The sequence below is a fragment of the Pediculus humanus genome, genomic scaffold, assembly GCF_000006295.1.
Source record: "Pediculus humanus corporis 1103172107423 genomic scaffold, whole genome shotgun sequence".
Classification (NCBI taxonomy): Eukaryota; Metazoa; Arthropoda; class Insecta; order Psocodea; family Pediculidae; genus Pediculus; species Pediculus humanus.
In genome coordinates this window covers 686,126-699,389 of record NW_002987047.1, presented here as the reverse complement: position 1 = coordinate 699,389, position 13,264 = coordinate 686,126, and the positions used below count along the sequence as shown (strand labels likewise).

Sequence of the window (13,264 nt, the reverse complement as noted above, 5' to 3'; positions counted from 1 at the left end):
TTTTTTTTTTTTTTTTTTTTTTTTACACGTGCCAATCATTAATCATGATGACGTAGTGTAAATTATTAATTAATAACTTTAAATAACCCGAGAAAGGTTGGTTGGGTTGTGATAATGGTTGAAAATTAAAATTTTTGATAACTTCCGGGATAAAATCATTTAAACGCAAACTTTTTTTTTTTTTTAATCAACAATAGTCAAATCATTATGTCGTAAGAAAATTTAAAAAAATGTCTTTAACCCGGGTTTTTCGGTTTCGGTTTTGAAAGTTAATAAAAATTATAAATGATCGAATGAATAATAATTATTGTTAAATGTTTTTTTTTTTTTTTTAAATATATATATGTAATAGAAAGTTGTAACGGTCGTAAAAATTTATAAAAAAAAAAAACGATGACATTTTTTTTTTTAATGCTTAACAATATACATATACGCTAAATTATACTAAATATACTGACATTATAAAAAAAAAAAAAAAAATGTATGTGGAAAACATTGAGAAATATATAATTTGACCTTGTGAACTGAAAAAGAAAAGGTTTTGTTTATTTTGTTCATATTTATTCCATGATAATTTTTTTAAATTTTTAATTAATTAATTTTAATTATTTGAAAAGAGTAATTTATAAATAAATAAATAAATAAATAAATATTGTACAACAATTTGCTTTTATTTAACTTAAAAAAAAAAAAAAATTAAAGTTATAAAGCGAGTGATAAAAAACAAAAAATTTTTTAGTAACTTTTTTTGTTTTTTAACTGTGATACAAAAAAAATTTTGGTTTTTCATTTTTTTATTTTTTATTTTTTATTTAAATATCGATAGCTTATAAATGTTAGCATTAAATTTATTATTATTATTATTATTATTATTATTATTATTATTATTTATATAATCGAATATGAACATTAAAATGTACAATGTTTGAAGAATCACAAATATAAATTTTTAAAAAAATGTTTTTTTTTTCTTCATATATTAATAATAAATAATAATAATTTTAAGAATTAAATTTTTTTTTTTTTGTAATAAAATTTAATTTAAAGTACAAAAAAAAAAAAAAAATAAGATTTTTAGTTTAAAAAAAAAAAAATCAATAAATAATAAAATTAAAAAACAAAAATAGATTATTTGTATTTTAATTTTCGAGAAAGGATACAAAATCTGTAAGTTTACTAATTTGATCTTCGCAACTAACAACTTGAACTATATTATTAACAGGTCTACATGGTTTAACTATGTTTGTTTCTCTATCTATTTGCCATCCAGCATCCAAGCCCTGTTGAATGGCTTCTTCGATTGAAAGACCCGTAAATGCAGCCAAGGCATCAACACTGAGAGAAGAATATGCTGTAGCAACTAAATTTGCAGCTCTTTGATGTGTTTTTTCTAAAATTAAATGTTTAATAAATTTAAAATTAGTTAATTACAATTAAATTACAAAGAGTAAATTATTTTTGTAATATTATCACTAGATACTTACCCAATAGTTTCTGCATAATTTCAGCAACATCATTAGACCACTGTCTGTTTAATGCTTCATATATTCCCGGAAAATCCCTTTGCCACATTTTTTGTCCAACTTTCCAAATATTAAAAATTTCCGGATGAGTTGTTTTAATTGATTGGGGTATTCTCTTCCATAAATATTTAGCATTATTTAAATCATTTTGTAATAAATATATTGCTAATAATTGAGAGTATAATTGAGGTGATACCGTTGCACCAGATGCTGCATTCTAAAATAAATTATAATAATTTTAATGTGTATTATTAAAAAATGACATTTCATTACTTATAAAAACAATCAACTTTCATGTATGACTTATGTAAATATGACAAATAATCTAATTACGTTTTAAAAAAAAAAAAAAAAGTATAAAATAAATAAATGAATACTTACTTCTAATTCTTGTTTTTCTAAATTTTGTGCTAAAGCCTCTAAATTTGCTGCTAGCATATTTTTTATTTAACGAAAAAAAAAAAAAAAAAAATTCAAGTTTTAAGCTTAAAAAAGCATTTATTAACCTAAACTGAATTTATAGAAGCCGAATTATTAATTTGAAATTTGTCTGCTAGGTTATTTCCGGTTTCCATTCATAACTTTGTTTTCAAGTAATACTATTGTAAAGTAATTGCCACTTTAGGCGTCTTTAATCGTCGTCATACTGTTGTTAATAAATTAAAATAAATATCAATTAATTTTGTTTATGTTTTATTGTTTTTACATAAAAATAAATCATTAATTAGAATCAAGTGAGTAAATATTATATAAATGTTTTTTTTTTTTTCAAATTTGTATTTTATCTAAATGCAAAATTCATTGTATTCTCTTTTTATATGAATTATATTCTTGTTTACCTTTAGTTTTTTTTTTTTTTTTGACAGGTAAAAAAACTCATACTTTACTGTCAAAATATTTTAATTAATTTTATTAAGTACGCAAGGTATAAATTAAATAATTTTTATTAGAATGATAGGCGAATTAGAAACTACAAAAGTTTTTTTTTTTAAATTAAAATTAAATATTTGTAATTACTTTTAGCATAACAGTTTTTTTTTTTTTTTTGAATGTTCAATACAAGTAAATTTTTTATTTTTTTTTTAGATTTTTCTACTATTCAGTTAATAAATAATATGAAGTGTCAATTTTTAAAGGATAAAAGCTTTAATAGATCATTATTCTGAAGATTTTTCTTAATTTTAATATGAAAATTCATTATTTTGTAAGAATAAATATTATTAAATTTAAAAATTTTATTAAAATTGTACTTTTTTTTTTTTTGTATTTTATTAATAGTAATTAAATTGATTGTTTTAGGTATCTGAATATTTTATATTTGTTTTTCTTAATGCTGTTAAAAAGGAATTTTTTCAATAAAAAGAACATTATTTAATTCTAATTCTTCCAGAAAAATATTTTTTATATAATTTTCATAATTTTTACAAAACCAGGGTCTCCAATATGGAAAAGTAATTAAATACTCGGTAAGTTTATGAAGGTACAATTATTTAACAATAGTTTGAATAAGTTAATTTTTAATAATATTACATGTTACAGTATACTAAATGGATGTTAAACCTAGTGAAGAAGTTATTGAAATATCGAATAAACCAATCGAATCTCAAGATGGACTTCCGAAAGAAAACCCATGTTCGGGAGAGGAAAAAGAAAAAGTATCAGTTCAAACTGAAACAGATGAAACAATAGAAAAACCTGTTTCTCCTTCGAAAGATAATGAATCTCAAAAACCTGTTGAAAATGAAAAACCTGAAATTGAAATTGTTCCTTTACCACCTCCCTTGCCACAACTTGAACATAAAAGAAGAATAATTGTTAAACATAGTATATTAGGCAACAAAATACCTAGTCAGTAAGTAATTTTCTTTTTTTTTTTTTTTTTTATAAAATCCTTTTAGTTTGTTGTAAATTTCAAAAAGTGATATCATTTTTTTTTTTCTCTCTCTTTTATAATTAAGTGATCCAAACGTCCTTGTTGAAAGTATTACATTTACATCGATGGGAAAAATTCAACCTTTTTTAATAACATTATCAACAAATGCTGCTCTCGTAATGGATTATCATTCTCATTTAACTAGTTCGGAAGTAGTCGGTTATTTAGCTGGAACTTGGGATGTCAATACTCATAGTATATATCCTTTCCTTAATAAAATACTTTTATTATTAATTTTTTAATTTTAAAGATGGAAAAATTATTAAAAATTACCATTTTTTTTTTGTTGTTGTTTTTTAGATTTAAGTATTACTCTAGCCTTACCTTGTAAGTGTAGACTAAGTGATTATGAATCTTCTCCGAATGTTGAAGCTGACATTCGAAATACAATTTCATCGAATGGATTGACTTTAATCGGATGGTATCATTCTCATCCTACAGCTCCTCCCACTCCGAGTATTCGAGATATAGAAATGCAATTAGATTTTGAACTTAAAATGAAAGGAGTTAATGATTCTAATTATTTGCCATGCATCGGTTTTATATGTTGTAAGTTTTCGCAAGTGAACCTAAAAAGTTTTTTATTTGAGATAATTTTTTTGTAATATTTTTTTTTTTTTTACTGTTTTTTAGCTCCATATAATTTTGACAATCCATCCTTTGAATCGAATATTGTTAGTTATTGGGTGGTACCTCCTCCAGAAAATAAAATACACGAATATGGGAAGCCTATGATGATGAGCTACACACTTGTACAGGATCAGTCAATTTCTCATGATGTTTTATTAGAGATGGTACTTTATTAAGAAATTCTAAAAAACATTTTTTTTTTTTCTTTTTTTCTTTTAACTATAATTGTATTATTTAATTTTTAGAAAAAGTGTGCAGATTTTTATAAGCCGGAAACGGATTACATAAGGTTTCCTGAAATTTTCAAAGGACCAGTGAAATTTATAGAAAAGCTGAGAATGTCATTAACTCAAAAATTTCCTTTAAATCATTCAAAAAGTGAAACTCTTTGGAAATATATTCAGGACATCACGGAAGTATCAACAAATAAGTCCGAGACTGAAATACTTAAACAAATAGTGGATATTTCCAGTCACCCAAGCGTGGTTGTACCACAACCACCGCCGCCACCACCTGCACCTGCACCCGTACCAGAAAAACCCAAATATAACATTCCCAACGTTCCTTCTCCTATTACCTCATTGAATTTAAAATCCGGGACTAACTCGATTCCTAGCGTAACTCCTTATAACAAATCACGTTCGAAAACAAAATCGAGTGGGAAAAGATCGAATTCTAGTAGTAGAGATTCTAGTAAAAACTTAGCTAGTCTGAATAATTATTTCGTCGGATCAGATCTCGCAGCTTTATTCGGTTCGGCAAAATATCCAGGGATAAGTTTAGATCCGGCTACGAAATCTTTGTTGAACTTGAATAGTTTTTCACTTGGTGGTATGTTTCTTCCGCCCATGGCGGCAGCGGCCGCGGCTGCCGCAGCCGCTTCTTACAAACCGGATCCAAGCGTGGGTTTGATGAAACCTCCTCCTCCTCCTCCCTCTTCCAATTCGTATTTTAATTACACGCAACCGCGAACCACTTCCGGATCCAGGAGCGGATCTTCCTCTACTCGGAATACAAATAAAAGCATTCCATCGACGAGTAGGGATGTTCATTCACCATCAAACAAAGTGCCAAAATTAGATGCTCATCAAATGGCAAATTTTTTCATTCCAACTTCTTTAAGTAAAAATTGTTCGGTTACGAATCGCGTGTCCAATTCATCTTCGAATAAATAATAATAATAATAATAATAATAATAATAATAATAATGTAAAAAAAAACTCAACTAACAAATTTTTTTTTTTTTTCTGATCTCTATAATTTTCGTTCGTTTATTATTATTATTATTTTTTCTTTATTAAATACGACAATAGTAAAATAATTTACAAAAAAAAATGTATTTATTTATTCGTGAATGATTTTAAAAAGTTTATAAGGTCGTTGATAACAAAAAAGAAAAAAAAAACATTTTCTATACGCTTTCAATATTTTATTACTGAAAACAATTCATAATTTTTTTTTTTTTTAAAATAACAATAATAATAATAATTTTTTTTTTTTTTTTTCGGAAAATATTTTATACGAGCCTCGTAAAACAAATAAAATATAAAATAAGTTGACTTTGTAAATATCATCATTCATTACAAAATTAAAAAAAAGAAAAAAATTATTTATTTATTTATTATTATTTATTATTATTATTATTCTCGTTTATTATTTCCCGTTTGTCGTTTGTTAGTTTAATTTTCACTTGCAACTTTTTTAGCCGGAGGTGATTCAACTTCCGCATTTCCTTTTCTTTTATTATTTTTCCCTCTTCCTTTACCCCTCCCTCTTCTACCTCCTTGTTTAGCTTGTTGACATTTTTTTAAATACGCCTTTTTATCTTCCATGGCTTTTATGAGAAATTTTTCTTCTTCTTCTCCTTCTAATAATCTTGCTTGAACTTTTGAATTTTCAATATTTATTTCTTTACCTTCTTTTTCGATAAACTATAATTAAAAAAAAAAAAAAAAAAAAAATTATTCCTCACGTCCATGATTTATCCCTTAAATCTGTATTTATTAATATTTACATCTTTTCCTGCATTTTCTTTACTAAATCGAACATGAGCTTCTTTTTCTCCTTTGTTATATTCAACAAATGCAACTTCATATCCTAAATTATTAAATTTATCCTTAATATTTTCTCTTGTCAGTTGACTGCAATCACCCTCAAGGTGAAGAATGGTTCCTTTTGGAAATTGTTCTTTCACCTATTATAGAAAAAAAAAAAAAAAAAAAACAAAAATTAAAAAAAAAAAGTTTCGGCAAACAACACGAGAAAACAATAATAAATTAAACACCTACATCATTTTTATCATTTTCACCATTATTTTTTTTATTTTTTTTCAATTTGTAATTCAAAAGTTCTTGTTTTTTTTCTTCCACATGTTGTAATCTGAAAAAAAAAAAAAAAAAAAAGGAAAAAATTATTTATAAATGGATGAAAATGATTATAAAATTGAGATATTGAACTTGGATTTTACTACTTACTGCCACATTTTAATTAATTCTCGATCTTTACATTTGACACTTTCTAAATCTAAAAATTCTTTTGCTTTTTCCTTAGTTGCATAAGTAACAAAAACAGAACCTTTAAATTTATATGTTTTACTTAATTTATCATTGTATTTTCTCATAATTATATTTTCAAAAGGTCCATAATTATTAAAAAATGTTATTAAATCATCCATTGTGTAATCAAGGGGAAAACCTTTGCAGTAAATACTTCTCGATCTTAATTCCATAAATTTTTCAGAAGTTAATTCTTCCAATGGATAATCTGGAGATCTTCGAATTTTAATTTCTTCTCCAGATTCATCCACCTAAAATAAATTTAATTATTTAAACTTTAGATATAACTTATACTAATCCATAACAAAATTTGATTACTAACCTCTATCAATTTTGATTTTCCTAATGCGTTGGCAATGACTTTTGGATCAGATGATAATTTGGCGAGTCTTCGAAATTCTAGCATAACCGACATGGGAATCCATCCATCATCCATCTTGATTTGATTTAACATAAATTTGTCTTTACGAAGGTTATTGTCTCCGAAATAATACTAAAAATTAAATTTATTAATTTCAGGTGTTGGAATGTCTATTTCCAGATGATTGTTTTTTGAAAACGAAAAATTTATTCAACTCACTTCTACTTGTTTCAAAATTTCTTCATTTATATCTACAGGTTTTGAATTATCGTTTTCAGATTTATCATCGTTCTGTGGATTTTCTTGGTGAGTTTCACCATTTGTTTTATTATTTGAATCAGACATTTTCTATAATTATAATTGTAAAAAAAAAATTTGTTAAAGTAAATTAGATCAACGGTTGTGAAATTATGTGTAATAATTTTAGGCGGCTAATTCGTAACATTAATTTATTAATTTAAAATCGTTTAGAAAAGTTAAAAAAAATTAAATTGAAATAATTATTAATACTCTACCATTCAATGTAATATATATTACAAAAATTAAACAGGTAAAATTATTAAAAAATATTTAGATAATTTACACGTGAGGTTCAACGATATAAGGTTGTTAGAATTCTACTGTACATAAGTTAATTCATAACCTCTATGACTTATACAAATTAATCCATTCAACATATGCCTAATTTTTTTTTATGATAGGAAAAACTTTTTTTTTATGATGGGATAATTTTTTTTTTTTTTTTTTTTTTTTTGAATTATTGAATTCAGTGTGTATTAAAATTCGCGGAAGGTACAAATATGTAATGTAATAAAATTATTTTTATGCCTTATTTAAACTTGATTTTTTTATTGTTACTAATTAATTTATTCGTCATTTTTAGGAGAGGATTAAAAGCATTTTCTTTTTTGCAAAAGAGATTAACCAGATTATCATCGTCTGTTTCTTATAATTACAATAATTTTAAAGTAATTGTAAATATGAAATCAATTTTCTTTCACTTGGAAAACCCGGATAAAGTTCAAATTCAATTATTTTTAAATAACGACGTTCCTAAAATCACTAAAGTAATATCATTTCAAAGAAACTTATCGGAAAATCTTGGAAAGTTTTTAATTAAATTAAACGGACGAGTGGAAGATTTAGTCAAAAAGAGTAGTAAATCGGGAAAGAAAGATAAAACTAATGATGATAATAATAGTATTAATGTAATTGGGAAATTTTTTTCAAACGATGAACCAATCTCAGATGAATTGACTTTTCAAAATATGTTTGAAGAACATGAAAAAAACAAAATTACATTAAATATATTGGGTGTTGATTATAACGCTTTTATTAATTGGCCGTATGTATCAGTCATAAAACCACCTAAAGAAATTAAAGTGGGATGTCCAACTTCTCCTTCTGAAATTGTTATTTTAAGCGGTGATTTGAAACATTCAAATTTTAAATGGTATAAAAAATTACCACACCACAGAGATTGGATTTACTGTGAAGACAATTTTTTTTATACTCCAAAGGAAGAAGACATAGGTTATAATATAAAACTTGTCTGCATTCCTAAAAGTGAAAACAAAATAGGATCGGAATATCATGTTGATTGTCCAAAACTTGTGACACCATTCAATGAAACAGAGTTAATTAAAAAAAGGCATGAATTTACCAAAAGTGAAACGAAACCTGAAAAAATTCGTGTTGTGTGTTATAACATTTTAGCAGATACATATACTAATACAAAAGAAGCCAAAAACTCTATTTTCGCTTATTGTAATTCTGATGCCCTTGATTTAGAAAACAGGAAAAGATTATTATTAACAGAATTAACTGGGTATAATTCTGATATAATTTGTTTACAAGAAGTTGATAAAAAATTATATGACACAGTATTTTTACCATTTTGTAATTTTAAAAATTTCAATAGTGTTTATAATAAAAAAGAAGGCTTCAGGGAAGGATGTGCTATGTTTTATAAAAAATCAAAATTTGAATTTATTGATCATGTGCAATATTTATATGCTGTCGAACTTAAAAATAATAAGATTTTTAAAAATTTGAAAGAAATAATTTATAATAATAACAAATTGGTTACAAGATTAAATAGTTTACAAACTTTACTTCAAGTGGTTGTTTTAAAATCTTTAACATCTGCAAATGATTATTTAGTTGTTGGTAATACACATTTATATTTTCATCCTGATGCTGATCACATTCGTTTATTGCAAGGAATCATGGGTTTTGACCTACTTAATAATACAGCAAATGAATTAAAAAGAAAAGTTGGTATTTCTTATTTTTTTGTAAATGTTTTTTAAAAAAATTTTTACTAAGAACAGATTTTTTTTAAATTTTTAGTTGCCTGACATAAATGTTTCGATAATATTTTGTGGAGATTTTAACAGTACTCCAGATTGTGGAGTTTATAAATATATAACTGAAGGATATATTGAAGGCTCAGAAATTGACTGGAAAAGTAGTTAGTATTGATTGTTATTTAAAACTTATTTTATCTTAAAAATTGATTTTTGACTAAAATTAAATTAATTTCAGATTTAGAAGAAGCAGTTGATGGATATTCAGCTAATCATTCGGTGAAAATGATAAGTGCTTGTGGTACACCAGAGTTTACTAATTACACTAAAGGATTTAAAGCATGCTTAGATTATATTTATTTTCAAAACAACAGATTAGAATTGGAGAGTTTTGTTCCTTTTCCAAGTCTGGATGATTTAAGTAGGGAAGTAGCTTTACCAAGCACATTTTTTCCATCAGACCATGTAGCATTGATTGCTGATCTTAAATGGAAATGCTAAGTAAACCCAATATCTTTGGGTTAAATTAAAATAATTGTATAATTAGTAACTGAAAATGTATTAAAACTTACTCTTTTTAAGTAAGTAAGCATTAATAAATTTTTTATACTAATTAATTTTCTAGTTTCTTTAAATTAGTCCAGTTCACGTCTCATATTTAATTACAGTATTGAAATTCAATAATAAATTTCTAAATTTTTTTTTTTTAAATAGTAAAAATTTAAACTAGGTGTAATTAATAATTTATTAAATTTTTTATACAAAATTTTCTGAAAATTAAATCCAGAGTAATTTTGTTACTTTCATGCAACATTATTATTTTAGCATGTATCCTAAAACAATTTTTTAGGAAATTTTTTTTTTAAAATCGTGTTAAAAAAATATTTAATTAAAACGAAAGTTTATTTTAATAAAACAAATAAATGATAAACAAAATTAAAAATAAGTTAACTGACATTAATTTTATAAAATTTAGTATCATTTTTATACCATTCATAAAATATTAGTATAAAGGAGGCATTGAAACATTGGCGCTGCAGTCGCATTTTTTTTTTTAACCATAGCGGTGGCAATAGTTCGCTATGCGTTTGTAGTAGAATATGATGTGGGAACGCGACGTCGCCAACTTAAGTTATAATCGGTATTTACAAACATGTAGTTTAAAATTTGTGAAATTTTTTTTTTTTAATGTGTTAAAATCAGTGATAAAAATATAAAGTGAAAATGTGTAAAATTAGAACAATAATAAGTTTAAATAAAACAAAATATATGGGTTTGCGTTGATAGATTCAATCATGAAAGCCAAAGGGATAGCTTGGGTACCTTTGGTACTTGGTACTGTGCTAAGCACAAGTTTAGGAGGTCCTTCACATGACGATTTTGATACATCCCCACAGCATGGAAAGTGCGAACAAATTAAAATTCCATTTTGCATGGGACTTCAATACAATGAAACTATCATGCCAAATCTTTTGGGTCATACTAAACAAGAAGATGCCGGATTGGATGTTCATCAGTACTTTCCTTTACTAAAAGTTAAATGTAGTCCAACCGTGCAGTTATTCTTATGCTCTTTATATTTTCCCGTGTGTACGATTTTACCTAACCCTCTTCCGCCGTGCAGATCATTATGCATATCTGCTAGGAAAGGATGCGAAGATCTCATGAATCAATTCGGATTTTTCTGGCCTGATAAATTCGAATGTGATAATTTTCCTGAAGTAAACCAAAGTCAATCGAAAAACCCAGTACTTTGTTTCGGAGAAAATCGTACGAGTTCCACAACTTCAACGCCTAATCCAACCCATCAGTATCCTGTAGGATTCCCTAGAAACGATTTTGGGAATCGTAGACAGGGAGACACACATTTATCAAGAATATATCCATCACTTCCGGATGGGGCAAGAGATTTTGGATTTGTTTGTCCTACCCAATTTAAAGTGCCTAAAGGTCAGGAATATTCTTTTAGAGTGGGTGACAAAATCGAAAAAGACTGCGGTGCTCCGTGTGACGGTATGTTTTTTTCTGAAACTGACAGAAAATTTTCAAAGTTGTGGATCGGTGTTTGGTCGTTTCTTTGCCTTTTTAGTTGTTTATTTACAGTGTTAACATTTATGATTGATACCAAAAGATTCAAATATCCTGAAAGGCCTATTATATTTTTATCTGTATGCTATCTAATGGTGTCTATAGTGTATGTGATTGGTTTTTTTGCTGGTGATACAGTGGCTTGCAGAGAACCTTTTCCACCGCCTATCGAATTTCCAACTTTAAAAATGGTTTCGACTATCACTCAGGGAACAAAACATGAATTTTGTACTATACTTTTTATGGTGCTTTATTTCTTCAGTATGGCTTCATCGATATGGTGGGTTGTTCTCACACTTACATGGTTCCTTGCTGCTGGTCTGAAATGGGGACATGAAGCCATCGAAGCAAATTCTCATTATTTTCACTTGGCTGCTTGGGCTGTGCCTGCAATCAAAACGATAACCATTTTGGCAATGGGAAATGTAGAAGGTAAGAAATTAAATTAATTTAATTTAATAAGACTACACATGTAATGTTGTCAACAAAAATGATATATATTGAATTCATAAATTACTTTAAAGATTCAAATGTTCATCATACAGAAAAAAAAAAAAAATTCAATCACTTATCGAGCCTTAAAAATTTATTTATTCATTTTATTCCAAGTTAATCAATCTTAATTTTGATTCATTAAAAAAAAAGGGGGGGGGGAATTCAAAATTAAATTATAATTTATTATTTTACATTCATAAAAATTTCACTTACAAATTATTTTATTTTTATATTTTTTTTTTTTTTTTTTTTATAATTCTCATTTATAAGAAAAAGTCAATATAAATAATAATAATAATAATAATTTTTTCCAATATAAGCTAGGTTTTTGTTGGGATTTTTATGTATATAAGGAAAGATTTTAAAAATTAAATTTCAAATTAGAAAATTGTATTAATTAATTGTGCTGAAGCATTAAAGCAGAAATCAATTAAGTAACGATAAATTTTAAATTTCGATCGGAAATCATAAGAAAACTTTTTCCTTTTCTTTTTTTTTCTTTTTTTACTTCGTTTGTTTGATTAGGAAAACCTCCCACTCCCCTCCTCCTCCTCCTCCTCCTCCCCGCCGGGAAAATTATTCTTTATTACTTGAAAGGTAAAACGTCGTTATAAAGTTTGTTCAATTTTTTTTTTTTTTTTTTACCTTTTAAATTGTCAGAGGGAAAAAAGGAAGGAAGGAAGGAAGGACGTGGGGAAGGAAATGGAATTCCTTAGGAATTTTTTTTTTTTCGGGGGAGGAGGGGGAGGGGGTTTTAATAATAAATTTAAGATTTATCATAAATATCACACATGCTTTCGAAAAGGTTTAATTTGTGTTTGTTAAGCGATTGAAAATGTTTTATCAGAAAAAGAATTTTTCATATTAATAAAGATTTTTTATTAGTTTAAAAAAAGTTTGGGGGTTTTATACAAAAAAAAAAAAAAGTTGTTTGAAGGGTTTTGTTGTTTTAATTTAATATACGTTTTTTTTTTTTTTTTTTTTTTTTTTAAATAATAATTCACTTTAAAAAATGTTTTTTAATCTAATGAAGTTTAAATGAATAAGGTAATCATACTTTATTTTTTTTTTTTTTACGCCCCACATTACTAAAACTTTTTTTTAGAGTAATAAAAATTTTATATGAATTTTTCTTTTTTTGTTTTTACACGCATTCGTATAGTTTTATGTTTTTTGTAGTAAAAAAAAAAAAAAAAAAAAAAATTTAAAGGTTTTTGTATAAAATGACACTTTTTCATATATATTTTTTTTTTTTTTTTCATTTATTTCGCGTTTTGTGATGAACTTTTAGATCTTATTGATGAACTCGCGAGTCTTTAATTTAAAATCAGATATTTTAATTAATTACATCCAGGCATTTATTTATAATT

At 25.6% G+C, this 13,264-nt stretch overlaps 5 protein-coding genes across 5 annotated transcripts; 3 read left to right on the top strand and 2 right to left on the bottom strand.

The window, feature by feature from the left end:
* Positions 1–1,026: 1,026 nt before the first annotated feature.
* Positions 1,027–1,961, bottom strand: Phum_PHUM074550 (COP9 signalosome complex subunit, putative; the record flags this gene model as incomplete). Its single annotated transcript, XM_002423567.1, has 3 exons — positions 1,027–1,390; positions 1,485–1,740; positions 1,905–1,961. The coding sequence occupies 3 exons, from the start codon at positions 1,959–1,961 to the stop codon at positions 1,140–1,142; spliced, it is 564 nt and encodes a 187-aa protein (XP_002423612.1). The 3' UTR covers positions 1,027–1,139.
* Positions 1,962–3,070: 1,109 nt separating this feature from the next.
* On the top strand, positions 3,071–5,525 carry Phum_PHUM074540 (uncharacterized protein; the record flags this gene model as incomplete). The annotated part of the gene is made up of 6 exons (XM_002423566.1): positions 3,071–3,375; positions 3,482–3,651; positions 3,757–4,005; positions 4,090–4,250; positions 4,332–5,208; positions 5,455–5,525. 6 exons carry the CDS (start codon positions 3,071–3,073, stop codon positions 5,523–5,525), a joined length of 1,833 nt encoding a protein of 610 aa, XP_002423611.1.
* A 240-nt stretch (positions 5,526–5,765) lies between these two features.
* Positions 5,766–7,347, bottom strand: Phum_PHUM074530 (La/SS-B, putative; the record flags this gene model as incomplete). Its single annotated transcript, XM_002423565.1, is given in 7 exon segments — positions 5,766–6,017; positions 6,101–6,280; positions 6,341–6,370; positions 6,543–6,555; positions 6,567–6,892; positions 6,964–7,134; positions 7,222–7,347. 7 exon segments carry the CDS (start codon positions 7,345–7,347, stop codon positions 5,766–5,768), a joined length of 1,098 nt encoding a protein of 365 aa, XP_002423610.1.
* A 635-nt stretch (positions 7,348–7,982) lies between these two features.
* Positions 7,983–9,812, top strand: Phum_PHUM074520 (CCR4-NOT transcription complex subunit, putative; the record flags this gene model as incomplete). The annotated part of the gene is made up of 3 exons (XM_002423564.1): positions 7,983–9,278; positions 9,355–9,475; positions 9,550–9,812. The coding sequence occupies 3 exons, from the start codon at positions 7,983–7,985 to the stop codon at positions 9,810–9,812; spliced, it is 1,680 nt and encodes a 559-aa protein (XP_002423609.1).
* Positions 9,813–10,606: 794 nt separating this feature from the next.
* Phum_PHUM074510 (class D atypical G-protein coupled receptor GPRfz6, putative) lies at positions 10,607–12,022 on the top strand (the record flags this gene model as incomplete). Its single annotated transcript, XM_002423563.1, has 3 exons — positions 10,607–11,324; positions 11,415–11,831; positions 12,009–12,022. 3 exons carry the CDS (start codon positions 10,607–10,609, stop codon positions 12,020–12,022), a joined length of 1,149 nt encoding a protein of 382 aa, XP_002423608.1.
* Positions 12,023–13,264: the final 1,242 nt, after the last annotated feature.